Here is a 27,600-nt window from a genome sequence, read left to right on the forward strand (position 1 = left end):
AAACTACTTCTCTGTCAAAGCCCGAGTCAGTCAAAGCCAAGGGGTAGAGAAGGGGGGGGCTGCCTTAAAGTGAAGGACTTATCCTCACCCCCCACCCCCCAAAATTGGCTATGGATCTAAAACCCCACTAACGTAATATTGGTTGGAAGACGATGGCCAACCCAGTAAGGGTGGTTATTAGAAGCAGTGACGTTGGTGAGATACCATGGGTGCTGGGCATAAAGCGGGTAATTCTGTATAGATCAGCTAAACTTAGGCGCCAAGATGCAAATTCTACAACAGCAGTTCTAGAAATACATTTATGTGTGTCCTTTTAGGCGTGAGCAGTCACGCTACGCTACTTGTGTAAATGCTGGTAAATGCACAGAAACGTTCATGTTGGGACAGAGGAAGTACCTGTATATAATAGGCCCGATGTCCAGACCGTGGGAGGTAGCCGGGCTGCATCCTGCGGTCGGCGCTGAGCCCAGGTAGTCAATTTCTGGGTCGTTTGTGGTGACTGGCACCCTGTCTGTATGTAGTGTTAAACAGGCACCTCATGGGCATGTATTAAATAGAAATTAAAACATGGAGAAAAAGACCTTGGTGACCGTTTCACAAAACGCAGATATTTCACCTTAAAACGAAACCACCATAATTGGTCAAAAAAACTCCATAAGCTCTTTTGCGGACGCTTCCAGCTCTCTTCATTTAGTTTGATGGCTCAGAAACTGAAAGTGGCTTTGGAGATACTTTAAAATCTTAAGTTCTGCTTTCAGTATCTAATGTGCCTGATTATTGAATGACAGGAAAAACTTTATCTGAACTATTTTTTTGAATGCTGGGACAGAGAAAGTATACAGAGATTTTTTTTGCGCAATTATGGTGCTTTTGATTAAGCTGGAATACCTACATGTTGCGAAAAGGTCACTGAGGTCTTTTTCTCCATATTTAATGCGTGTCCGTGAGGTATCTGACTGTTTAATACTATATGCAATTAAAATGCAAAAAGTGGGAACTGGATCAGGTTCTTCAAAGACAGCTTCAGGACCCCCCAAACAAAAGTTATAGATGTTTATTAAAAACTGACTCGACATGGTACCGTGTTTCGGCCAATGTGTCTCTGTCTCAGGAGACTTGAAGCATAAACTTGGCAATCTTTTTTTTTTCACCAACGGTCTTTCTAAAGACCAGCTTATGTTTATTCTACGAGAGGCTTTATCAAGGACAAATGTGATTGCCACGTTTAAGCACCAAGACTCCTGAGGCAGACACGCAATGTAACGAAACATGTTACACTGCGTGTTGAGTCAGTTTTAATAAACACCTATAACTTTTGTTTGGGGTCCTGATTCTGTCTTTGAAGAGCCTGATCCAGTTCCCACTTTTTGCTTTTTGATTTTATCTACCCTGTGGGACTTTCGTGGTTTTTAACACTATATGCAGACCGGGTCCTGATGGTTATTATTGTTCTGAATGATGTTAGGTGCTCCAGTAGAACTATGTGCTCGGCTGACTGTCCCTCTCAATTAAAAGCACAATATGGTAGCAGAAATGCTGGTGGAGGACTCTGATGCAACTTTAAACTGCTTGGCAGAATGTTGGTGCCAACTAAGCTGGAAATGGACCAGTAATACATGTTTCAATTTAGTCCTAAAGAGGAAAAGGGGGTGGGATTTGATATACCGCATCCTGTGGGAAAAAGTGGGGTAAAAATGCACTAAATAAATAAATACCACCTTTCTGTGGTTACAGTCAAAGTGGTTTACATATATATGCAGGTACTTATTTTGTACCTGGGGCAATGAAATAGTAGCAACATTCCATTTAGAATCTCAAATAGTAGCAACATTCCATTTAGAATCTCAAATAGTAGCAACATTCTATGTTCCACTACACTAACCGCTAGGCTACTCCTCCACTAGCAACATTACATCTAGAATCTGAAATAGGGAAATGGGACTTGATATACCACATTTCTGTGGTTTTTGCAACTATATTCCAAGCATATAGTACATACAGGTACTTTTTTGTACCTGGGGCAATGGAGGGTTAAGTGACTTGTCACTAGGAGGTGTAGTGGGAATGAAACCCAGTTCTCCAGGATCAAGGTCCGCAGCACTAAACCACTAGGCTACTCCTCCACTCCTTACTCTTTGAGATTCCAGAATCTTGCTATTCTTTGGGGTTCTACATGGAATGTTGCTACTCTTTGAGATTGTGCCTGGAATCTTGTTAATAGGACTTGATATACTGCCCTTCTGTGGTTTTTGCAACTACATTCAAAGTGATTTACATAGTATATACAGGTCCTTATTTGTACCTGGGGCAATGGAGGGTTAAGTGACTAACCAGAGTCACAAGGAGCTGCAGTGGGAATCGAACGAGGCCACCGCGCTATTAGGCTACTCTTGCACTCCATGAGAGAGAGAGAGAAATGAAAGCCAGAAGGTCGTCAAGTTTAGCTCTTGCCCACTAACCTTACCGAATGTTCCTCCAATAGTGATCTTCCCCACTCTAGCCCACGCACCCCTCAGTACACCTGTAGTCATATCTGCTGACAGTGAAAAATCCCTCCCCAACCCTAAACACGCTCCCGCTCCACACAGGGCCTCCGAGCCAGCAATCCGTTCCTTCAGCCTTATTGTACGATTTGAGCAGCCGATTGCTTTGGTCTCCAATATCTTGTTTTCTTTCGTGTTTTGATGGATATGTTCTTGGTCTTCCCCCTCCCCCAAACCACAGAACGCCCACTGCACTATTTGGAGAAAGTCCTCCCCCTCATGCACTCGCTAGGGACAGGGAGTTACCTGGTGGTGAAGAAGAACCTGTCTATGGAGAACATGCTTATCTACCTCGGTAAGTAAAGTAGGGTTTGTGCCAATATATTTATATTTATTGCATTTGTATCCCCCATTATCCCACCTATTTGCAGGCTCAATGTGGCTTACATAGTTTTGTTATGACATTGTCATTCCAGAATATCAGATACAGTTAGTAGTGTGTAGAGATTAAGTAGGGAAGAAAGAGGAAGTGATTGGGCGGGTGATAGTAGAAGTGGATTTTCATAACTGGTTGAGTTGGGAAAGTGAATTAGTGAAGCTGTTGGCTCTCATTGTAGGCCTTGTTGAAGAAGTGTCTTCAGAGATTTGCGAAAGTTATTTGTTTCGACAATTGATTTCAGGTCTGTGGGTAGAGCATTCCATATTTGCGTGCTCATGTAAGAGAAGGTAGTGGCATGCATCAGCTTGTATTTTAGTCCTTTACAGCTGGGGAAGTGCAAATTGAGAAATTTGCGGGATGTCCTTGTGGCGTTTCTGGGAGGTAGGTCCACTAGGTTCAGCATGTAGACCAGGGCGTCTGCCTGAATGATTTTGTGTACAATCGTGTATATCTTGAACGCAATGCGTTCCTTAAGTGGGAGCCAGTGCAGTTTCTCTCTTAGGGGTTTTGCACTTTCATATTTAGTTTTTCCAAATATGAGTCTGGCGGCGGTGTTCTGGGCTGTTTGGAGTTTTTTGATAGTTTGTTCTTTGCAGCCCGCATATAGTGCGTTGCAGTAATCCAGATGGCTTATTACCATTGACTGTACCAGGGTGCGGAAGACGTATCTCGGGAAGAATGGTTTTACTCTTTTGAGTTTCCACATGGTGTGGAACATCTTTTTCGTCGTGTTCTTCACGTGGGTATCGAGAGTGAGATTTCGATCAATAGTAACTCAGAGAATTTTCAATGTGCCCGTTTGTCCGGATTTCTGGACAAACGGGCAGGCTGGTGGGCGGGCCGTCCTATAGGAAATCCGGACAAACGGGCAGATTGCTAGCCTCCCCTCCCCTTACTTACTACTGCCCTGGTGGTCTAGTGACCTCTTCCACCTTCGGGGCAGGAAAGAGCCCCCTCTTTCCTGCCCGGAGCACTGCCCTGCATACATCCTTACTGTTGGTGATCTCGGCGCCGATCAGTGGTGTTCCTAGGAGGGTGGGGGGGGGGGGGGGGTGCGGTCCGCCCTGGGTGCACGCCGCTGGGGGGGTGCCACACGCCTGTCGGCGCCGCTCGTTCCGTGCTCCCTCTGCCCCAGAACAGGTTACTTCCTGTTCCGGGGCAGAGGGAGCATGGAACGAGCGATGCCGACAGGCGCGCGGCACCCCCCCAGCAGGTAAAAATGCACCTGGGGGGGGGGGGTTGTTTCGCCGGGGGGGCGCTGCACCCAGGGGGGGGCGCATCGGCGATCCGCCCCGGGTGTCAGCCGCCCTAGGAACGCCACTGGCGCTGATTCAAAATGGCCGCCGAGAGTACACATGACCTTGCAAGACTTCAACTCTCGGCGGCCATTTTGAATCGGCGCAGAGATCAGCAACAGTAAGGATGCATTCAGAGTAGCGCTCCGGGCAGGAAAGAGGGGGCTCTTTCCTGCCCCAAAGGCGGAAGAGGTCACTAGACCACCAGGGCAGTAGTAAGGTAAGGGGAGGGGGGTGACGGGGATGAGGAGTGACGGAGTGTGTGACAGGGGGGAGGAGAAAATGTGACGGGGCGGAGCAAGGGCGTGAAAGGGTGCGGGGTGGGGCGTGAAAGGGTGCGGGATGGGGCGTGAAAGGGTGCGGGGCATTGTCCTCCTTTTTGGGGGACAAAATATGGTAACCCTAGTGTTGGGGAACAAGGTTGTGCCCATATAATTTGTTTCTAAATATTTCCCACTCTTTAGGAGGGACCAGTCAGCTGCACTGGGTTGCTGCACTGTCTCCACAGCAGAGTCCTCCACAGCTGAAGCCCCTGATCTTTCCTGCCCTCCTGCCCCTAAAGTGATACCATCTATTGTGCTTGTAGCTGCTTTTTAGCTCTAGTCACACTGATACTTCAGCTTGATTGAAAAAGGGGAAATCCCCATCCTGTGCCAAGGAAAGAAATCCTATTATTACTAGTCCTTTTTTTAAATCAAAATTTCCCATAAACAAAATTCTTTACTGAATCAAGCCCCAGACTGCAGTGAGGCAGACACACAGCACAGTACCCCTAATTTGCCACTAGATGGTGATGTTGCACCATATGGAAACTCAGTCCACCTGGGATCTTCTTCATATTTTCCGACCCTCCACTAGGAAAAAGGCCACCCGAAGTAAAAGTTCATGTGTACTTTTGCTTTCAAACTTCCTGTGGGTACAAAGCATGCACTGGAAAAGTACATGTGAGTATTTGAAAATGCCAACCACACATTCTGTTTTCCGAGCCCCAACTAAACATCCCCAGGAATGTCCACTTTCAGTGCGGTTAAAAGTACGTCCATTTAGCCGAGAGACGATTTCAGAGTCAATGGACATGGGTAAAACGCTTACAAAGTTACCCCATAATGTTCTGCTGCAGAGATTTTAATATCAGCCCATCTGCTCTTTGTTTTTTTTTTTAGACACTTGATGTCTTCATTTTGAGAACGAACGAAGTAAACAAATTAAACTCCAGTTTGGCAAACGTCAGGAATCGGTTTCTGAGGCACTTGCTGAATTTTGTAGAATATACAGTTTCATTGTCTCCTGCTGTCCCGTAGCTTTGCCCAACCTCAGTGTGTCCAGAGTAGCATTTCCCACTGTAAGCAGCGATCAGAGTAATGTGGGGAAAATTGGGGAGGGGACTGATGGGAAGGATTTGCATCCAACCCCAAATAGAAATGAATCTTTTCTTCTTCTTCCTTCTTCTCCTCTCTTTTCTCCCCTGTGTTTCCTGTGTTCTTTGCTGTTTCTCCCATTTCCTCCCTCCTCTTGTTTTCTAATCTTTCTTTTTTCTTTTCTTCATCCTGTCTTGTGCCTTCTTTCTATATCTTCTCTGTATCTCTTATCTCCTGTCTCCCTCCTTTTTTTCCTGGCATTTCTTTTTCTGTCTCCATCCCCTTCCCTCCCTCTGCCATTCCCTTCTCCCCTCTTTCCCACAGCCAGCAAAGTTGAAGATGCAAAGCACGGAATGATGAAGTTTCATGAAGAGAGGAACTTGCGGGGGTTGGTGCGTAGCGCCGGAAATTTCCACGACCGCTACTTCATTCTGAACAGCAACTCTCTGCGGCTCTACAAGGAAATACGGGTGAGTGCGGCAGGCTCTGTCCAGCGTTTTGGCAGGCTCTCTCTGCCCCGATCATCTCAGGCTTTGCTCAGAGACGCAGTGCTGCCTGTCCCGAAGGCATTGCTCCACGCTATTCCAGTCAGGTGGGTTTGAGATGCGTCAGAAAGGCTGGAGCAGACAGATGGTCGGCCGCGGGACTGGAGCCAGTAAACGGTGACCACAGAGTGGAGTACGCAAAGGATGGGGTTATGGCCTTTCTATGCTGTCATGTTCTTTGTGTGACGGGAAAAGGTTTTTACAAGCAACAGTGCGTGCTGGCTTTTGGTTACGTGATTTTGAGAGCAATTTTAAAAGCTCCTCTGTGCTCGGTTTAGCTCCAGGCCTTTGTTGAATGGTCTAAAGCATCAGAGCCTAACCACGGAGAATATAAGTAAAAGCCGTTTTAAAAGTCCGGACTCTTCCATGCGCTCTTCTGGTGACAGGGTCTCGATAAATCTTCTACTTGTAAAGCTATCCTGGGTCAACCTAAATTTACTACTACTACTACTACTATTTAGCATTTCTATAGCGCTACAAGGCGTACGCAGTGCTGCACAAACATAGAAGAAAGACAGTCCCTACTCAAAGAGCTTACAATCTAATAGACAAAAAATAAAGTAATCAAATCAAATCAATTAATGTGAACGGGAAGGAAGAGAGGAGGGTAGGTGGAGGCGAGTGGTTACGAGTCAAAAGTAATGTTAAAGAGGTGGGCTTTCAGTCTAGATTTAAAGGTGGCCAAGGATGGGGCAAGACGTAGGGGCTCAGGAAGTTTATTCCAGGCGTAGGGTGCAGTGAGACAAAAGCGCGAAGTCTGGAGTTGGCAGTAGTGGAGAAGGGAACAGATAAGAAGGATTTATCCCTGGAGCGGAGTGTAGGGAAGGACGAGTGTGGAGAGATACTGGGGAGCAGCAGAGTGAGTACATTTATAGGTTAGTAGAAGAAGTTTGAACAGGATGCGAAAACGGATAGGGAGCCAGTGAAGTGACTTGAGGAGAGGGGTAGTATGAGTAAAGCGACCCTGGCGGAAGACGAGACGGGCAGCAGAGTTTTGAACCGACTGGAGAGGGGAGAGGTGACTAAGTGGGAGGCCAGCAAGAAGCAGATTGCAGTAGTCTAAACGAGAGGTGACAAGGGTGTGGATGAGGGTTTTGGTAGAGTGCTCGGAAAGAAAGGGGCGGATTTTACGGATGTTGTAAAGAAAGAAACGACAGGTCTTGGCAATCTGCTGGATATGAGCAGAGAAGGAGAGAGAAGAGTCAAAGATGACCCCAAGGTTTTGAGCTGAGGAGACAGGGAGAATGAGAGAGCCATCAACAGAAATAGAAAACGGGGGGAGCGGGGAGGTGGGTTTGGGGGGGAAAATGAGAAGTTCGGTTTCATTGAAAAATACATTTATATTACACTTAAGCCTCCAGGAAGTGTAAAAGAAACATAAAATTATATGTAAATTAAAATATAAATGCAAAGTACTATAAAATTGCAGATAAGTAATATGTCTCACCATTTCTACCCCTGACCAATATATATATATATATATATATATATATATATATGTATATATAATACAAAACAAATTAATAAACAGAATCATCTTTACAGTAAAATCTTTATCCTGATCTTCAGACCTGACCCCCCCCCCCCTCCCATGTCAGACCTGTCTCAAATAAAGCTGAAAATAAAGAAACAGTGGTCAGTGTTAAGGTCCAGCTGGACTTTTTATTTGTCAAGTTTCTCCCTTATATAGTAAGGAAGCCCCGCCCAGCGCATCACCATTTTGGATGAGGCGCTGGAAGGAGGATACTCCCTCCTCTGTCTTTTCGAGGTATGGGGGGGGTGAGGTTCGGGAGGAGCTAGGCCACCGGGGGAGGGGGGGAGGGCTTGCCAGCCCTCTAGCCCTCTCTCTCCTCTCTCTGTTCGGGGGGGGGGGGGGGAAGGTTGGAGGGGGCCTCTGTTGCGAGGGCTGGAGGCCCAATGGGCCTTGAGCTTCCTGTATCAGGTGGCTTGTGGGGGGGGGGGGCAGATGCACGCTGGACAGGGTTCCCCATTCCTCCACAGTCCTCCAGAGTCGCTATTATGGCGCTAATACCCTCTAATGCCCACATTTGCTTCTGATCATCGGGGCTTAAGAGAAGCGTCTTGCTCAGTTGGTTAGTACAGGACCCACCCAGTAATCCACAGGGGTGTTCGGAAATGATGACTCTGTTAACCGTGGAGAGGTTTACCATTCAAGACTTTTCTACAACCAAAAGGCTTGTTTTTCAGAAAATATGGCAGCCCTTTCGGAAAACGCTTACTGCCGTGGCAGGATGTTGAACATCTAATCATTGAGGGCCAGGGTTTGTTTTACCAGCCCAGGTGCGTAGCTGATTGGGAGGGGGGAGGGGGGAGGGGAACTTGTGATTATTACTCTAAGAGAATATTAGCAGCAATCGGTGCTGGGGCCGATTCTGTTCAATATATTTGTGAGTGACCTTGCCGAAGGGTTAGAAGGTAAAGTTTGCCTATTTGCGGATGATACTAAGATCTCCAACAGAGTGGACACCCGGGAGGGAGTGGAAAGCATGAAAAAGGATCTGCAGAAGCTAGAAGAATGGTCTAAAGTCTGGCAATTAAAATTCAATGCAAAGAAATGCAAAGTGATGCACTTAGGGAATAGAAATCCACGGGAGACGTATGTGTTAGGTGGCGAGAGTCTGATATTATTATTTATTTATTATTTATTGCATTTGTATCCCACATTTTCCCACCTTTTTGCGGGCTCAGTGTGGCTTACAATACATTATGAATAATGGAAATACAATTTGTTACAATTCAGGTTATGGATTACATTGTGAAGGGTAAGCGAGATAAAGTCAAAATCGTTAAGGAATAAATTAATTGAAAGGAAAAATGAGACATTGGAAGGAGAGAACGGGAAATTAAGGGGTGCTATATGAAGCATATGGTATACATTTTTCTGTGAGTAAAGGTATGAGTGTGGTGAGATTAGGGGGTTGTGAATTCATAAGTGGATGTATTGATGTATTACTGATAGGTACGGACGGGGAGAGGGACCTTGGGGTGATAGTATCTGAGGATTTGAAGGCGACGAAACAGTGTGACAAGGCGGTGGCAGTAGCTAGAAGGTTGTTAGGCTGTATAGAGAGAGGTGTGACCAGCAGAAGAAAGGGGGTGTTGATGCCTCTGTATAAGTCGTTGGTGAGGCCCCATCTAGAGTATTGTGTTCAGTTTTGGAGGCCGTATCTTGTTAAGGATGTAAAAAGAATCGAAGCAGTGCAAAGAAAAGCTACAAGAATGGTATGGGATTTGCGTTACAAGACGTATGAGGAGAGACTTGCTGAACTAAACATGTATACTCTGGAGGAAAGGAGAAACAGGGGTGATATGATACAGACGTTCAAATATTTGAAAGGTATTAATCCGCAAACGAACCTTTTCCGGAGATGGGAAGATGGTAGAACGAGAGGACATGAAATGAGATTGAAGGGGGGCAGACTCAAGAAAAATGTCAGGAAGTATTTTTTCAGGGAGAGAGTAGTGGATGCTTGGAATGCCCTCCCGCGGGAGGTGGTGGAAATGAAAATGGTAACGGAATTCAAACATGCGTGGGATAAACATAAAGGAATCCTGTTCAGAAGGAAAGGATCCTCAGGAGCTTAGCCGAGATTGGATAGCAGAGCCGGTAGTGGGAGGCGGGGCTGGAGGTTGGGAGGCGGGGATAGTGCGGGGCAGACTTATACGGTCTGTGCCAGAGCCGGTGGTTGGGAGGCGGGGCTGGTGGTTGGGAGGCGGGGATAATGCTGGGCAGACTTATATGGTCTGTGCCCTGAAGAGGACAGGTACAAATCAAGGTAGGGTATACACAAAAAGTAGCACATATGAGTTATCTTGTTGGGCAGACTGGATGGACCGTGCAGGTCTTTTTCTTCCGTCATCTACTATGTTACTATGTTAATTCATCATTGGCTGTGGATTTTTTCTTTTGGGTCTGTGCATATTTTGTGGCTGATGTACATTTTCATACTTGTTTGCTTGGTTTGTACTTGGGATTCTTGCCGTTATCCACATGTATCAGTCTTGATATTCAGTAAGAAGTGAAGAAGGGTGAGGTAACCCTCACAAATAGAATCATCATCTCCATAAATCTGATACGACCAACCACTCAGACTCAACCTCAATAAGCAAATCCCAGAGTAAGCACACACTCACCTAGAGCAGCTCTTCCGCCTCTTGTAATTTACTTTAATATTTTGTTTGCTGTTACAGAGCCACCGGCCTGAGAGAGAGTGGGCGGTCAAAAACCTGAAGGTTTATCTGGGAATTAAAAAGAAACTCTGCCCTCCGACCTGGTGAGCACTTTTGTATTAGGTGACAGATAAAATGTTAGCAATCAGACAGAGAGCTCTGGCTAGTACCTGCCTTCAGAGGGCCTGGGATAAGCACAGAGATCCCCCGTGTGTAGGGTTACCATATTTTGTCCTCTCAAAAAGAGGACACATGTCCCGCCCCTGCCCTGCCCACGCCCTGCCCGCACCCGCCCCTTTCGCATCCTCGCCCCGTCCCCTCTCACATATTCCCCTCCCCTCCCCCGGGTCACATATTCCCCTCCCCTGCCCCCTGTTACCTCCCCTCCCCCGGGTCACCTCCCCTCCCCTTACTCACTATCTACTGCCATGGTGGTCTAGTGACCTCTTTGGGGCAGGAAAGAGCCCCCTCTTTCCTGCCCGGAGCTCTGTCCTTGCCCTGCATCCTGTTGCTGTGACGGTCTCGGGATTCAAAATGGCCGCCGAGAGTTGAAGTCTCAAGAGGCCGCTTCAACTCTCGGCGGCCATTTTGAATCCCGAGACCGTCACAGCAACAGGATGCAGGGCAAAGGCAGCGTTCCGGGCAGGAAAGAGGGGGCTCTTTCTTGCCCCGAGGAGGTCACTAGACCACCAGGGCAGTAGATAGTAAGCAAGTGAAGGGGAGGCTAGGATAGGCCCACCGCCTGCCCCGCCCGTTTGTCTCAAAATCCGGACAAACGGGCGGACTGGCAAAACCTGTCCGGGTAAATCCAGACATATGGTAACCCTACCCATGTGCAGAGACCATGTATCACACCTGGAAGTAGACCAAGCGGGTTGGATGGGTCTTTGGTCCATGATAGTCTGTGTATTTAAGACATTTTGTAACGGAACTTATATTGTTCATGTGATCCACGGATCAGAAGATGCACCTGCACAGAAGCTTCTAGGCTGAGAAATGGCCTGTATCCCATCTAAATGGAAAGTCAGTCTCTGTAGGGGACTGACTGTAAGGTCTCAGCTGATAGTGACTGACTTCACCCACGGTGATTGGCATAAATTCACACTGCAGTTGTTGGGGGCATCGGTTTCCAGGGTCATCAATCTCTTAGGGGCCCATTGACTAAGGCTTGGTGCGTGCTAACTGAATTAACGCACATCAAGGAGCCCAGAGGTATAAAACAAGCTCCTTAGCATTTAGTCTGCCCTCATCTTTAGTAAAAGAGCCCCTGAATCTTTGAAAGTCACAAAAATGCAGTGAATTCAGGGCGTTCTCAAATGTTTTAAACAAAACATGGGAAGAGTAAACTAGCGGTTAGAACAATCCACTGTGCTCTGGGGAGACCAAGGTTCAAATCCTGCTTCACCCCTGACCCCCACTGTGATCTTAAGCGTATCACATCACCCTCCACTGCTTCAGGTACATACTTAGGGCTAGAGGCATTAAACTTAACGAGCCATTAACATGGGTTTTAAACTGGTTCTAGCCAGTTTAACGTGCAAGTAGTAAACCAGGACATGCACAAAAGGACATTGTCCTATCACGGTAGCAGCTAACGAAAACGGAATGCAGATCAGCAAAGTATTATAATATGTATAAATCGTATTGTAATGAGATGCACTACCGTTTTTCAATTGCCTAACCGTGGAAAATCTAACGGGAGGTCTGTACCTCTCGTTGGGGCTGCGCTGGATCTATTCGCCTCTAAAAACTTCTATAAATTTAACAAAAAAAAAAATCGGGAAAAAAAAACGTCCAAGTACTCGTCAGGGCCGTCCTTCTAAAGTGCCTAACATGGATGTCCTTCACAAAACCCCCCCAAAAAGGACGTCCCTGACGAGCACTTGGACGTTTTTCCCCCCAGATTGTTTTGTGATGGGTGTCTTTCTCGTGCCGAGGACGTCCAAATCAAAAAACTATTTGGACGTCTCTTTCGATTATGCCCCTCCTCCAGGTCTCTCTCAGCCAATCACAGCGCGTTTAGCTGACACCAGTGACAGCTAAACACGCTGTGATTGGCTGAGAGAGACCCGGAGGAGGAGCATCGGACGTGCTGCTAACACCCCGGGACAGACAGAAAGGAGCAAGGCGGCTGGAGCAGAAGCCGCCGATAGCTGCCAGCAGCATCGGGAGCCTCCTCGTAGCCCTTTCATCTCCCTCCCGATGATGGGGACGGCTTTTTTGTTCTTTCAGTGAAGGACATCCATAAAGGACGTCCTTGGCATGTGCAGAGCAGCCAGCATAACGCATTTTAAAGACAGACCAATGGGTCAAATATGCACTAAAAAAAGAAATGCCCAGCCCTATTGTTGACCACAGAGCATATCCAGCCACTCATTCTGATGACAGTGAGCTTGGAAACACGTTTCAGGACCAGTATCAAAGTCCAAACTGACCTGTTTACAGCCGTCTTGGAATGTGTTGGCAAGAGAGATCAATGCGATCAAGGCAGCAGCTGGCAGGTCTAGCTGTCTTACAGTCATAAGTACATAAGTAATGCCATACTGGGAAAAGACCAAGGGTCCATCGAGCCCAGCATCTTGTCCACGACAGCGGCCAATCCAGGCCAAGGGCACCTGGCAAGCTTCCCAAACGTACAAACATTCTATACATGTTATTCCTGGGATTTTGGATTTTTCCAAGTCTGTTTAGTAGCGGTTTATGTACTTGTCCTTTAGGAAACTGTCCAACCCCTTTTTAAACTCTGCTAAGCTAACCGCCTTCACCACTTTCTCCGGCAACGAATTCCAGAGTTTAATTACGCGTTGGGTGAAGAAAAATTTTCTCCGATTTGTTTTAAATTTACTACACTGTAGTTTAATCGCATGCCCCCTAGTCCTAGTATTTTTGGAAAGCGTAGGTGTGCAGGAAGGAATTTGCGCAGAATCACAATGAAAGGAACTTGCTGAAAGCAAATAGATACTCTGTTTCTGTGGCTAATGGCATGTCCTGGTGGGAAACACTGCAGTGTGAATGAATATGCATTTCTTAACTGGCTGCCCAAACTGTAATAACATCCTCCCCCTGGGCTGAAATGCCAGATGGTCCCGTAGAGAATAAAGGGCAAAGGGAAAGAAATCGGAAAAGAGCCGGAGTTTCGGTGATTAAAAATCACAGGTTTGTCATGGCAACCCTGAGATGCCTGTGGGTTGCGCTGATAACCAGCTGAACGGCCAGCAAGCGACTGAAAAGTTCTCTGAGGCTGTGTTCTTGAAGGCAACATCTAACTCTCCTCTCTTTCTGTCCTCCAGCTGGGGATTTACGATGATCTCCACAAATGAAAAGCATCCATGGTAAGGAGAAGGACAAAATGTGATATCACACCGCAGAATCCCTTCCCATGGCGTAAGCTGCTATAGTTGGTATATCAGGAGGCCTTGATCCCCAAGCCTGCCCAGGTCTTCAGTAATTTTTTGTTTTGTTACATTTGTACCCCACACTTTCCCACTCATGGTAGGCTTAATGCAGCTTACACAGGGCAATGGAGTGTTAAGTGACTTGCCCAGAGTCACAAGGAGCTGCCTGTGCCTGAGGTGGGAATCGAACTCAGTTCCTCAGGACCAAAGTCCACCACCCTAACCACTAGGCCACTCCTCCACTGTTGCTACTATTTGAGATTCTACATGGAATGTTGCTATTCCACTAGCAATATTCCATGTAGAAGTCGGCCCTTGCAGATCACCAATGTGGCCGCGCAGGCTTCTGCTTCTGTGAGTCTGACATCCTGCACATACGTGCAGGACGTCAGACTCACAGAAACAGAAGCCTGCGCAGCCTTCTACATGGAATGTTGCTAGTGGAATAGCAACATTCCATGTAGAATCTCCAATAGTATCTATTTTATTTTTGTTACATTTGTACCCCGCACTTTCCCACTCATGGCAGGCTCAATGCGGCTTATATATTATATACAGGTACTTATTTGTACCTGGGGCAATGGGTTAAGTGACTTGCCCAGAGTCACAAGGAGCTGCCGGTGCCTGAAGTGGGAATCGAACTCAGTTCCTCAGGACCAAAGTCCACCACCCTAATCACTAGGCCACTAGCAACATTCCATATAGAAGTCGGCCCTTGCAGATCACCAATGTGACCGCGCAGGCTTCTGCGAGTCTGACGTCCTGCACGTACGTGCAGGACATCAGACTCACAGAAACAGAAGCCTGCGCAGCCTTCTACATGGAATAGCAACATTCCATGTAGAATCTCCAATAGTAGCAACATTCCATGTAGAATCTCCAATAGTATCTATTTTATTTTTGTTACATTTGTACCCCGCGCTTTCCCACTCATGGCAGGCTCAATGCGGCTTACATGGGGCAATGGAGGGTTAAGTGACTTGCCCAGAGTCACAAGGAGCTGCCGGTGCATGAAGTGGGAATCAAACTCAGTTCCTCAGGACCAAAGTCCACCACCCTAACCACTAGGCAGACAGGGACATGTGTTGTGTTCTTACTTCAGAGACCAAGCATTCTCATTTTTCAGAAAGCCACTGGGGGCTAAAGTTACCCATATTTCTTTTTCAGTCCCTGGAGGATGTCTAGTCTGGGGGACGCAAGAGTTCAGGCCTCAAATGCTGCCAACAGGCCAGGATTTCAGAGTATCCCTACTGAATATGCATGACATAGATTTGCATACAGTGGAGGTGGTATCCATGCGGATATATCTTATGCATATTCATTAGTAAACACCAATTTTGGATATCTGTTATTATTTATTCATTTATTTATTTATTTTGCACATTTATACCCCACGTTTTCCCCACAGTTTTGCAGGCTCAAAGTGGCTTACTGATAGGCTATAGTTCGATTCCCGGCACAGGCAGCTCCTAGTGACTCTGGGCAAGTCACTTAACCCTCCATTGCCCCATGTAAGCCGCATTGAGCCTGCCATGAGTGGGAAAGCGCAGGGTACAAATGTAACAAAAATAAAATAGATACTATTGGAGATTCTACATGGAATGTTGCTACTATTGGAGATTCTACATGGAATGTTGCTATTCCACTAGCAACATTCCATGTAGAAGGCTGCGCAGGCTTCTGTTTCTGTGAGTCTGACGTCCTGCACGTACGTGCAGGACGTCAGACTCACAGAAGCAGAAGCCTGCGCGGCCACATTGGTGTGTCTCTGGGCAAGTCACTTAACCCTCCATTGCCCCATGTAAGCTGCATTGAGCCTGCCATGAGTGGGAAAGCGCAGGGTACAAATGTAACAAAAATAAAATAGATACTATTGGAGATTCTACATGGAATGTTACTATTCCACTAGCAACATTCCATGTAGAAGCCTGCGCGGCCACATTGGTGATCTGCAAGGGCCGACTTCTACATGTAGAATCTCCAATAGTAGCAACAGTGGAGGAGTGGCCTAGTGGTTAGGGTGGTGGACTTTGGTCCTGAGGAACTGAGTTTGATTCCCACTTCAGGCACAGGCAGCTCCTTGTGACTCTGGGCAAGTCACTTAACCCTCCATTGCCCCATGTAAGCCGCATTGAGCCTGCCATGAGTGGGAAAGCGCAGGGTACAAATGTAACAAAAAAAAAAAAAGTGGTGATACGGTTACAATTAAATTAGATAGAATAGAAGAAACAGGGAAAGAAGTAAAAAAAAGGATAAGACAGTCTAAAATGGTCCGTAGGTATGTCGTTAGGAAGGACTTCAGGTTATATATTGAATCTTTGGAGTAGGCTGAACCTCTTTAGGCTGGAAGAGATGTAAATGGACCGGACACACCAAGATGACCTTGCGTGATGGAAATGGAGTTGAAATCCGCTCCTTTGTCCGTCCACTCCTGCTCCCACGAATCATAACATAATACTATCAAAATTGCTACCAGAAAATCTTTATTGTAACATCTCACCACGATAATTATACAAAACATTAAAATCCCTTCTCTAAGCTGAGCTGGCTATCTGAGAATGTAATTGTAACCCGGTCCTGCTTTCCCGGGTTTGAAAGGGCTCGAGAAGCACTGCAAGTCCCTTACTCGCTCTGGTCCCGTCAGCTCATCCGCACAGGAACCACGCAACACTTTCAGAGGATTGAAAGTAACGGGAACATTTAACCGATGGTTTGGCTGCATTGGTCTTCGTACAGTTCAGATGTAAATCATAATTGCTTTCGAGATGATCACAGCAATAGTACATTACAGGGTTAACACATGTGCACAACCCTCACGCCTGCCCTCCAGTCTAATTGGAACCCAGAACAGATTTCATTCTCCCGAAGTACTTCGATACCAATGTAACTGTCTTCTCAGCCATGGATAGACCACACTCCACCCGAGCCCCAGTTACGGCTGGACTCCCCAATCCGCTGAGTTTCTGGCTTCTCAAATGGCTGATACAATGTAATAGTTCACTGTCTGTGGATTCAATCCGTTGGTTACAGCATTGCTGGAACCCTCTTAATTTCAATGGGTCACCTGGCAGGGGGCTGGCTATAAGTAGCACAGAACTCAGGCAACCAAGGACCTGGTTACTCTGTCAAGAGACAGAACCAGGGACAAATCTCTTTCCTCTGGGTTTCCCTTTTTTAACCTCTGACTCCTCCCGGGTCCTCCAGTCACTCCCCTGATGACCTGTTACCCAGGGCTCACTCTATCATGTTTTCTTAACAAACCATGGGTTACATAAGCATCATTGAGGGCGTGCTAGCGTTTTTAGAGCGTGGTAACCGTGTAGATGCCCATACGGTTCGCGCATGCTAAAAAATGCTAGCGTATCTTAGTAAACAGGGCCCTAAATATTACATTTCAATCAGACAGTGGATTTAATATCACAAACGGTTATAAATCATTGATCAACATGTTTCATGGTATAGTGATCAATAGAAATCAAACAAAATAAAACATGGAAAAGAAAATAAGATGATACCTTTTTTATTGGACATAACTTAATACATTTCTTGATTAGCTTTCGAAGGTCGCCCTTCTTCCTCAGATCGGAAATAAGCAAATGTGCTAGCTGACAGTGTATATAAGTGAAAACATTCAAGCATTACTATGACAGTCTGGGAGGATGGGGGTGGGTCGGAGGTATGCATGGGGACACCAAAGCATATCATTGATATTCTAACAGGATGGGTGTGGATAGGTGAGGGGTGGGGTGATCAACAGAGACATACAGCTTTATGGTTTATAATGGGTTAGGAACCCCAGATCCTTGTTAAGTCCTTTCTGTTGGGTGTTAAAATATTCAATCATTCTGACTTCAAAGGTCTTACGTTCTTGTTTGGTTTTAAAGTTACCTTTCAGGATTCTCACTGTGAAATCACTGGTACAGTGTCCTGGTCCTGTAAAATGTTGACCAACAGGCGTGGGAACCCTGCTGGCACCAGTATTGTTCATATGATGTCTATGTAAATTGAATCTTGTCTTAAGCATCTGGCCTGTTTCTCCATATTTTCTTTTTTTCTTTTATATCATATCATCATTTCATTTCATATCATCTTATTTTCTTTTCCATGTTTTATTTTGTTTGATTTCTATTGATAACCTTAAGAGTGAACTAACACGGCTACCACACTCCTCTACTTAAGATGGTATAGTGAAAAACCCCTCCGAAATGATGAATGTTCTCAAGAGATTCTTTCAACGTTAAGGCAGAAACGTGCTTACTTATGCTGGATCGGCTGGTCTCTCGCAGTACTCCAGTATCAGATGACCAATTGTATGTTCCAGGAGCAAAGGGAATGACCATGGGGGCCAGAGTAGCCCCCACGGCCGCTTGCCTTTACATGGTGCATTTTGAGTCGAAATTTGTCTATCAATCTAATTATATATCAAGCATTGCGCTTTGGAAACATTTTATTGATGATGTTTTATCTAAGTTGGATGGGTAGTCAAGATAGTTTATTGCAATTTTTGATCATTTTAAATAGCTGTGATCCCAATATCACGTTTGTCTGGCATATAGGAGGTTCTGGTGACCGCACCTGGAGTATTGTGTTCAGTACTGGTCTCCGTATCTCAAAAAAGATATAGTAGAATTGGAAAAGGTACAGCGAAGGGCGACGAAAATGATAGTGGGGATGGGACGACTTTCCTATGAAGAGAGGCTGAGAAGGCTAGGGCTTTTCAGCTTGGAGAAGAGACGGCTGAGGGGAGATATGATAGAAGTGTATAAAATAATGAGTGGAATGGATCGGGTGGATGTGAAGCGACTGTTCACGCTATCCAAAAATACTAGGACTAGAGGGCATGAGTTGAAGCTACAGTGTGGTAAATTTAAAACGAATCGGAGAAAATTTTTCTTCACCCAACGTGTAATTAGACTCTGGAATTCATTGCCGGAGAACGTGGTACGGGCGGTTAGCTTGACGGAGTTTAAAAAGGGGTTAGATAGATTCCTAAAGGACAAGTCCATAGACCGCTATTAAATGGACTTGGAAAAATTCCGCATTTTTAGGTATAACTTGTCTGGAATGTTTTTACGTTTGGGGAGCGTGCCAGGTGCCCTTGACCTGGATTGGCCACTGTCGGTGACAGGATGCTGGGCTAGATGGACCTTTGGTCTTTCCCAGTATGGCACTACTTATGTACTTATGTACTTATGATATACAGATTTCATAGGTCCAGGATCACTTTTGGGCACATTTTCGAAAGAGAAGGACGTCCATCTTTCGACACAAATTGGAAGATGGACATCCTTCTCACAGAAAGGTCCAAATCGGTACAATTGAAAGCCGATTTTGGACATCCCCAACTGCACTCCGTCGCAAGGACGGCCAAAGTTCAAGGGGGCGTGTCGGAGGCATAGCGAAGGTGGGACTTGGGCGTGCCTAACACTTGGACGTCCTTGACCCATAATCGAAAAAAACAAGGACGTCCCTGACGAGCACTTGGACCTTTTCACCCGGATCTGTTTTTCTTACGACTAAGGCACAAAAAGGTGCCCGAAATGACCAGATGACCACCAGAGAGAATCAGGGATGACCTCCCGTTACTCCCCCAGTGGTCACTAACCCCCTCCCACCCTCAAAAAACATCTTTCAAAATATGTCATGCCAGCCTCAGATGTCATACTCAGGTCCGTGACAGCAATATGCAGGTCCCTGGAGCAGTTTTAGTGGGTTCAGTGCACTTCAGACAGGCGGACCCATCCCCCCTACCTATTATGTTTGTGGAGGAAACAGTGAGCCCTCCAAAACCCACCACAAACCCACTGTACCCACATCTAGGTGCCCCCCTTCACCCATAAGGGCTATGGTAGTGGTGCACAGTTGTGGGTAGCGGGGTTTGGGGGGCTCAGCACACAAGGTAAGGGAGCTATGTTCCTGGGAGCAATTTATGAAATCCACTGCAGTGCCCCCTAGGCCGGGTGACCAGTTGGTGTCCTGGCATGTCAGGGGGACCAGTGCACTACAAATGCTGGCTCCTCCCACGACCAAATGGCTTGCACTTGGTTGTTTCTGACATGGACGTCCTTGGTTTCGAAAATCGCCGAAAATCAGAAACGTCCATGTCTAGGGATGACCAAATCTAAGGACGACCAAATGTAAGGATTTGGACGTCCCTGACGATATTTTCGAAACGAAAGATGGACGTCCATCTTGTTTCAAAAATACGGGTTTCCCCACCCCTGGATCGGGTCGTTTTGCGAGGACATCCCTTTCGAAAATGCCCCTCTTTGTAACTCAAGCGTTTCATAAAGAGACTGACAGAAGGACGTTGATGCGTTATAGAAGCTTTCATCCACAGAGGCTGCGTGACAGTAATCCTGTCTGCAATTTCTGTGAATTAAACGGCTCTGTTCAGATGATGGGAATTATTCTGGACCAAGCTAGACAGTTGACGTCTAGATTTTTGCAAGGTGGCAATCCCAAATGAGCAGTGCACAGAGGGGGACTTTTACAAAGGCGCATGAGCGTTTTTAGTGTGTGCGCTAAACGCTAGAGACACCCATAGGAATATATGGGCATGAGCGTACACTTATTTTTTCTGCATGCTAAAAGCACTAGCGTGCCTTTGTAAAAGGACCCCAGAGCCGAGAATGCTCAGAGAATGCGGTTAGTCGGTAGTGCCAGGGAATATAAGGAACATCGAATCACCTGCGTGTTACCCTTGTTTTGCGCAGGCGTCTCAGATTCAGCGGGGTTTTTTGCAAGCATTAGAATATTTTGTCATTACTGTCAGGATCTGAGCCTATTCCTAGGTTTGCTTAGGAATTGGTGAATTGTTGAAAAAACAATGGGTGGGAGGGAATGATCACAGTACGTGGGGTCACTGTGCACTTCACTGTATGTACCACAGATGTGCATTAACTACAGATGTTGTTCAAATCCCTAACACCAATAATGCCATTCCGATTGCACATCACAAGTTATTTATGGGATCAAATGACCTTGTAACAAATGGTATTGGGCAAACTAGAAGACAAATTAAATAGAGGATAACACAGCACTGTAGTAATTTAAGGGTGGGTAGAGACAAGGCTCCCCTTGTTGATCACTGGACCAAGCGGGTCATAGTGTTACTGATTTAAAAGATATAGTAACATAGAGGGGCATAATCGAACGGTGCCGGCCAAATAGATGGCCGGCCATCTATTTGGCCGGCGCTGCAAAGAGCAGTCCTGAACCGTATTATCAAAAACGATGGTTGGCCATGTTTCGTTTCGATAATACGGTTGGGGCCGGCCAAATGTCAGAGATGGCTGGGTTTGAGATGGCCGGCATCAGTTTTCGCCCAAAATGGAAACTAATGCCGGCGATCTCAAACCCGGCCAAATCCAAGGCATTTGGTCGTGAGAGGAGCCAGCATTTGTAGTGCACTGGTCCCCCTGTCATGCCAGGACACCAACTGGGCACCCTTGGGGGCACTGCAGTGGACTTCAAAAATAGCTCCCAGGTGCATAGCTCCATTTTCTTGGGTGCTGAGCCCCCAAATCTCCCCCAAAACCCACTCCCCACAACTGTACACCACTACCATTGCCCTTACGGGTGAAGGGGGCACCTACATGTGGGTACAGTGGGTTTTGGGGGGTTTTGGAGGGCTTAACATTTACCACTACAACTGTAACAGGTAGGGGGGGGGGATGGGCCTGGGTCCACCTGCCTGAAGTGCACTGCACCCACTAAATACTGCTCCAGGGACCTGCATACTGCTGTCAGGGAGCTGGGTATGACATTTGAGGCTGGCATAGAGGCTGGCAAAAATGTTTTATTTTTTTGTGTGTGGGAGGGGGTTAGTGACCACTAGGGGAGTAAGGGGAGGTTATCCCCGATTCCCTCCAGTGGTCATCTGGCCAGTTGGGGCACTTTTTTCAGACTTGGTCCTCAAAATAAATGGACCAAGTCCAGCCGGCAAAATGCTCGTCTGAGCCGGCCATCTTTTTTCCATTACGGGGTGAAGCCTGCCATCTCGTAACCACGCCCCCATCCTGACCCCTGTCCTGCCTTCTGTACCCTCCCTTGAAGTTTGGCCGGCTCCACGACGAAAAAGCAGTTGGCGCCGGCCAAATTCGGCTTTCGATTATACCGATTTGGCCGGGATCATGAGATTGCCGGCCATCTCTCGATTTGTGTCAGAAGATGGCCGGCGATCTCTTTCGAAAATAAGCTCATTAGTGGTCGTCTGATACTGGAATACTGTGAGAGAGCAGTCGATCTGGTGTGAGGAATCTCGTTTATGCCTTATGTTTGAAAGAACCCCTTGAGAACATTCATCATTTCGGAGGGGTATTTCACTAAACCATGAAGCACGTTAATCAATGATTTATGATTGTTTGTGACGATATTACATCCACTGTCCGACTGAAATGTAATATTTAATGAAGATTATATTCTCAGATACCCAGCTCAGCTTAGAAAGGGTATTTGAGTGTTTTGTATAATTATTGTGGCGAGATGTTATAATAAAGATTTTTTGTAGCAATTCATTAGGGATATCCTAAAAACCTTGTCTGTTGCAACACTTGAAGCCTGAGCTCCTGCATCCCTGCTCAGGGGGATAATTAATTTGTAACAGTTTCCCAGTGCATAAAGCCGATTTTATAGAAAGAGTCTTAACACAGTAATATAGAAAACAGCACCGTTAAATCAAATCAGTACTTGAGAGAGACGGTCATTTAGATCCATTAAAACTCCTGCAGCCTAATAAAAGAATTATCCCACAGAGAGAAACGCAAGAATCGCAGGGTACATGTTGAATCATAAGCTTAACGTGGTTAGACACACGATAAGACTATAAAAATTGATGTGCGATCTAACAAGTGAAACCCGCCAGGTTAACAGCAAAGATACAGACAGGGTATAATAATTACCCCCTGTAGTTTCAGTTTTAGCACAAGTTTGGAAGGCCAAGTAATATGGTCCGTTAAGCAGGTCATTTTTGACGCCTTCATGTTAGTAGCGCTTTTCCACACGTAGATGGCATAGAGGGGCATAATCGAACGGCGCCGTCCGTCTAGATGGCTGCCCATCAAGTTGGCTGGCTCCGCAAAAAGCGGTCCCGAACCGTATTATCGAAAAAGATGGCCGGCCATCTTTTGTTTTGATAATACGGTTTGTTCCGGGCAAATGTCAAAGATGGCCGGGTTTGAGATGGCCGGCATCGGTTTTCGCCCATAATGGAAACTAATGGCGGCGATCTGAAACCCGGCCAAATCCAAGGCATTTGGTCGTGGGAGGGGTCAGGATTCGTAGTGCACTGGTCCCTCTTACATGCCAGGACACCAACCGGGCACCCTAGGGGGTACTTCTACAAATTAAAAAAATATATACAAATAACTCCCAGGTGCATAGCTCCCTTACCTTGGGTGCTGAGCCCCCCAAATCCCCCCAAAACCCACTCCCCACAACTCTACACCATTACTATAGCCCTAATGGGTGAAGGGGGGCACCTAGATTTGGGTACAGTGGGTTTTGGGGGAGGTTTGGAGGGCTCCCATTTACCACCACAAGTGTAACAGGTAGGGGGGGATGGGCCTGGGTCCACCTGCCTGAAGTGCACTGCAGTACCCACTAAAAACTGCTCCAGGGACCTGCATACTGCTGTCATGGAGCTGGGCATTACATTTCAGGCTGGCATAGAGGCTGGCAAAAAAGGTTTTTTTTGGTTTTTGTTTGGGTGGGAGGGGGTTGGTGACCACTGGGGGAGTAAGGGGAGATGATCCCCGATTCCCTCCGGTGGTCATCTGGTCAATTGGGGCACTTTTTTGAGACTTGGTCCTGAAAATAAATGGACCAAGTGAAGCCGGCGAAATGCTCATCAGAGCCGGCCATCTTTTTTCCATTATCGGGTGAAGCCGGCCATCTCGTAACCACGCCCCGTCCCGCGGTCGGAGCTAAGCCTGGATATTCAATGCCAGGCCCATTCCGCTGACCGGCATTGAATATCCGGTTTATTTTTGGCTGGTTTATTATTTTTGGAGGGGGATCCAGAGCCTGAGGTGAGGGGGCACATTTTAGCCCCCCCCCCCCCGGCGCCAACCCTTTCGACCCCCCCTTCCCGCCGTCAACGTCAGGTACCTTTGCTGGCTGGGGACCCCAACCCCCGCCAGCCAAAGTCCTCTTCTCCGGCGCTGCTGGCTGATCTGCAAGGCTTCGTTCTGTTTCTGTGAGTCTGACGTCCTGCATGTTGTACGTGCAGGACGTCAGACTCGCAGGAACAGAACGAAGCCTTGCAGATCAGCCAGCAACGCGGCCGCGCCGGAAGAAGAGGATCTCGGCTGGCGGGGGTTGGGGTCCCCTGCCAGAAAAGGTATCCGATGGCGGCGGCGGGAGGGGGGGTCAAGAGGGTCGTCGGCAGGGGGGCCAGGGCCAAATCTAGGGGGGCCCATGCCCCTGTGGCCCCACGTAGCTACACTCCTGGTTTAAAGATACCCAGCTATGGCAATATTCAGACTTAGCTGGTTATCTTTAAACATGCCAAAGATATACCAGGTTTTTACGTGGCCCAGTGGCGTAGCTTGGGAGGGCCTGGGTCCCCATAGATTTGGCCCTGGACCCCCTGCCGATGACCCTCTCGACCCCCCCACCGCCAACCCGCTGTTGCCTGCCTTTGCTGGCGGGGGACCCCAACCCCCGCCAGCCGAGGTCCTCTTCTTCCCTCAAAGGGCTTCCTTCTGTTTCTGACGTCCTGCACGTGCAGGACGTCAGAAACAGAAGGAAGCCTTTTGCTGGAAGAAGAGGACCTCGGCTGGCGGGGGTTGGGGTCCCCTGCCAGCAAAGGTAGGTGGTGACGATGGCGGGTTGGTGGCAGGAGGGGGGTCGAGAGGGTCGTCGGCAGGGGGAGGGCAAAGTTGGTGGTGCCGGCGGGGTCGGCAATGGCGGAGGGGGGGGGGGGGGGTCGGCGGCACCAGGGGGTTCTAAAATGTGCCCCCTCACCTCGGGCTCTGGACCCCCCCTCCCGCCAAAGTCTGGCTACGCCCCTGACGTGGCCAATTATTGCGGCAGAACCCAGTAGTCTGTGACTAATTGTTCTGAATATCTCTGCCCTCTTCCACTCCAGACTTCAGCACTGTTCTGTCTTTCTCTGAGGCTAGCTCTCTTCTCTCTGCAGGTACTTTTGCTGCGATACCCAGATGGAGATGAGGGATTGGCTTGCCACGTTTCTTTTTGTACAGGTACAGGGGGAAAGCATGTTTTGCAGGTGCACAGGGAACGCTGAGGGTGGAACGTGTAAGTAAGAGGGGATTACGTATGTACAAGACAGCTGTGTAAAGGGATCTAGAGGTCTGGTGGGGGAGGGGAGGACTTATGTGGGAGGCTGAAAAATTAATTTCCAAATATAGTTTAGATGTCTGTAGTTAGGCTGTTTTCCAGCCCACAAAATTCGGGGGGATGACAGAATTTTTTTTTGGGGGGGTGGGGGGGGGGGGGGGGGTTGCAGCAGCAGTAGGAGACCCAGAAGGGAGAGGGGAAAGGCACTTGGTAGAGGGTGGAGGTAGGGAAGGGGAGATGAGATATTGGCCATCTAGGTGAGCAGAGAGAAAGGAAGGTGCCGGTCACCTGAGGGGTTGGAGTAGAAGGTTGAAAGGGAGTTGCTGGCTACTGGGGGGTGGGGGGATCTAGAGTAGAGAAGGGGAGCTGCTGGTGGAGGAGTAGGGAGGGAAAGGTGAGATTCTGGACTATATAGGGGGTATGAAAGGGAAGGAAGGGGAAAATGCTGGACTGTGGTGTGGAGTAGAGCCTTGAGGTGCCCCTGGGGCAAAGAGTACGGAGGAAGGTTCACACAGGGCGTCAGATACCATTGGCCAGACCCTGTGTATCCTGCAGCAATGTGGGCTTTAAATACTCCTCTTCAGGACCAGTTATGCTGCTGGTACTGTTCACCCAACAACCAGCAAAATGATCAACACCATGTGTTCCCTAAAACGGTTCTGGAGGAGAGTTCAGCAGGCTGCCTGGGAGGGTTGGAGCACTGTTCACGAGACAGCCAATCTAGAGGTAACATGGGCATGACTTCAGCCAATCTCTAGAGGGGCCTGCAGTGACTGGTTGAGCAGTGTGTCATAGGCCATAGGGACGCCAGATGCTGTGCCTTGCCCAGATGTTGCTCATCCTTTGTTTCTCCCCCTTTAGAATGGCGGAAACGTGTGGCCTTCGGAGGCCTCAAAGATGCGGACAGCACGGATGCCTCAGGACTCCAGGTTGGGTAACCTCTCTCTCATCCCGCTGCGGGGCAGTGAGAATGAGATGAGGAACAGTGTGGCTGCTTTTGCTGCTGATCCGCTCGCTGTGAGTGAATGCCTAATCAATTTGGGGGAATTAACGAAGGGCATGGGAGGGAGGGAGGCAGCACTGTCACACCTACCAGCCACCGAATGAGGGAGATATCCAAAATCCGCAGAGCAAACCGTGTAAACGGGTCTTATATACATACCAAACTGAAATACTGATGATAGGAGAGGTTAAGAGTTAGGATAGTTTAGGTGTACAATGGGAACCACCCAGTGGTGTGCTGGAGCAGGCTCTCACAGGCTCGCAAGAGCCGGTTGTTAAGTTTTTAAGAATTTTGGGAGCCGGTTGTTAAAGCAGGGCCCTCCATGGCTTCTTTAACAACTGGCTCCCAAAATGTGGGCTTGGGCCCCCTGCTGAATTCTCTTTTACTTTGCTGGTGGGGATGCTGAGCCCTGCCAGCCAAGTAAATAGACTACTGCTGCTCCTTGTTTCCAGCTCTGAGCAGCAGGTTGGGACTTCTCGAGCATGTGAGAGAAGTTCCAGCATGCTGCTCAGAGCAAGACGTTGGGAGTGGTGGCAGTCCATTTATTGGCTGCCAGCAAAGGTATGCCCACATTAAGGGAGGGAGGAGAGAGAGACAAGTGTTGCTGCCCCCGGCCACCCCTGGCCCTTCCAACTGCAGAGCTGGCTACGTCCGGAGAAAGAGCCTGTTGTTAAAAATTTACCAGCACACCCCTGGACCCACCGAATTGGAGCCATGTTAAATTTTTAAATCTCACTATTCTAGAACAAGGCCATTATAAAATATCAGAAATACCATTTCTGTGTTTGTTTGTGCCACAAAAGGAAACCAAGTGAACCAAGACTGAGTTTGTCCTGTTCCGTCCGAGTGCTAGAAAGCCTTTCACACAGTTTGCTGATGACCCATTTCCAAAGCAGATGATTTGTGGAGGGGAGACTGAGAGATACTTACTGCTGCTTGGAGTTGGAGTAAGGATTGTAGATGGGGAGTAACGTACCAGGCCCTGACGTCCAAGGGAGCACCGTGTTTTAGCCATGCTTTCAAGAGCTTATAATGTAGAAAACTCGCATCAGGGTTGCACAAGGAGGCGATTAAACTCGTCATATGACCTGCAGTTTTAATGTAGTTGCCTGTCTTCTTCCTCCTCTTGTTCCTCTTAAGTGAAAGAGGAGGTCACAAAAAGTGATGACATCGGGTGTAGCATTACTAATGTGTGTTACCGTGAAAACACTTCCTAAGACTGTCAATGCAAGTTATTAGTAACTAGATCCCATTGCAAAAAATGGGAACTGTGGTAAAATAACATGCATTAATGATATTCGTGTTAAACACTCTACTGACAGGGCCGCCGAGAGACTGAGCCAGGCCTGGAGCAGGGCTGCCGCTGCTGAGTCCCCCCCCCCCCCCCCCCCCCCCATGATTGTCGTTCCCTCCCCCTGGACTGCCACGTAGCCAGACCACAAAAATTGGGGGGGAGGGGGGAGCCGGAGCCCAGAGTGGGGGGGCACATTTTGCCCCACCTCTCTGCCCCATGCTGCAGCTCCACATACTTTAGCAGGTGGGGGTCCTCAAGCCCTGCCAACAGAAGACCTTCCTCCAGCGCTGTTC

General features: G+C 47.7%; 1 protein-coding gene across 3 annotated transcripts in view; it reads left to right on the forward strand.

The window, feature by feature from the left end:
• The window catches only part of ARAP1 (ArfGAP with RhoGAP domain, ankyrin repeat and PH domain 1), a 319,552-nt gene that overhangs the window by 277,428 nt on the left and 14,524 nt on the right, over positions 1-27,600 (forward strand). For 2 of the 3 annotated variants that reach the window (XM_030199983.1, XM_030199985.1), the window contains 6 exons: positions 2,725-2,838; positions 5,900-6,045; positions 10,333-10,415; positions 13,602-13,643; positions 24,850-24,913; positions 25,872-26,027. In XM_030199983.1, coding sequence (XP_030055843.1) covers positions 2,725-2,838; positions 5,900-6,045; positions 10,333-10,415; positions 13,602-13,643; positions 24,850-24,913; positions 25,872-26,027 — 605 coding nt within the window. The remainder of the gene's footprint in view (positions 1-2,724; positions 2,839-5,899; positions 6,046-10,332; positions 10,416-13,601; positions 13,644-24,849; positions 24,914-25,871; positions 26,028-27,600) is intronic. The other variant, XM_030199984.1, reaches the window with a different exon arrangement.

The sequence above is a fragment of the Microcaecilia unicolor genome, chromosome 4 (assembly GCF_901765095.1).
Source record: "Microcaecilia unicolor chromosome 4, aMicUni1.1, whole genome shotgun sequence".
NCBI lineage: Eukaryota > Metazoa > Chordata > Amphibia > Gymnophiona > Siphonopidae > Microcaecilia > Microcaecilia unicolor.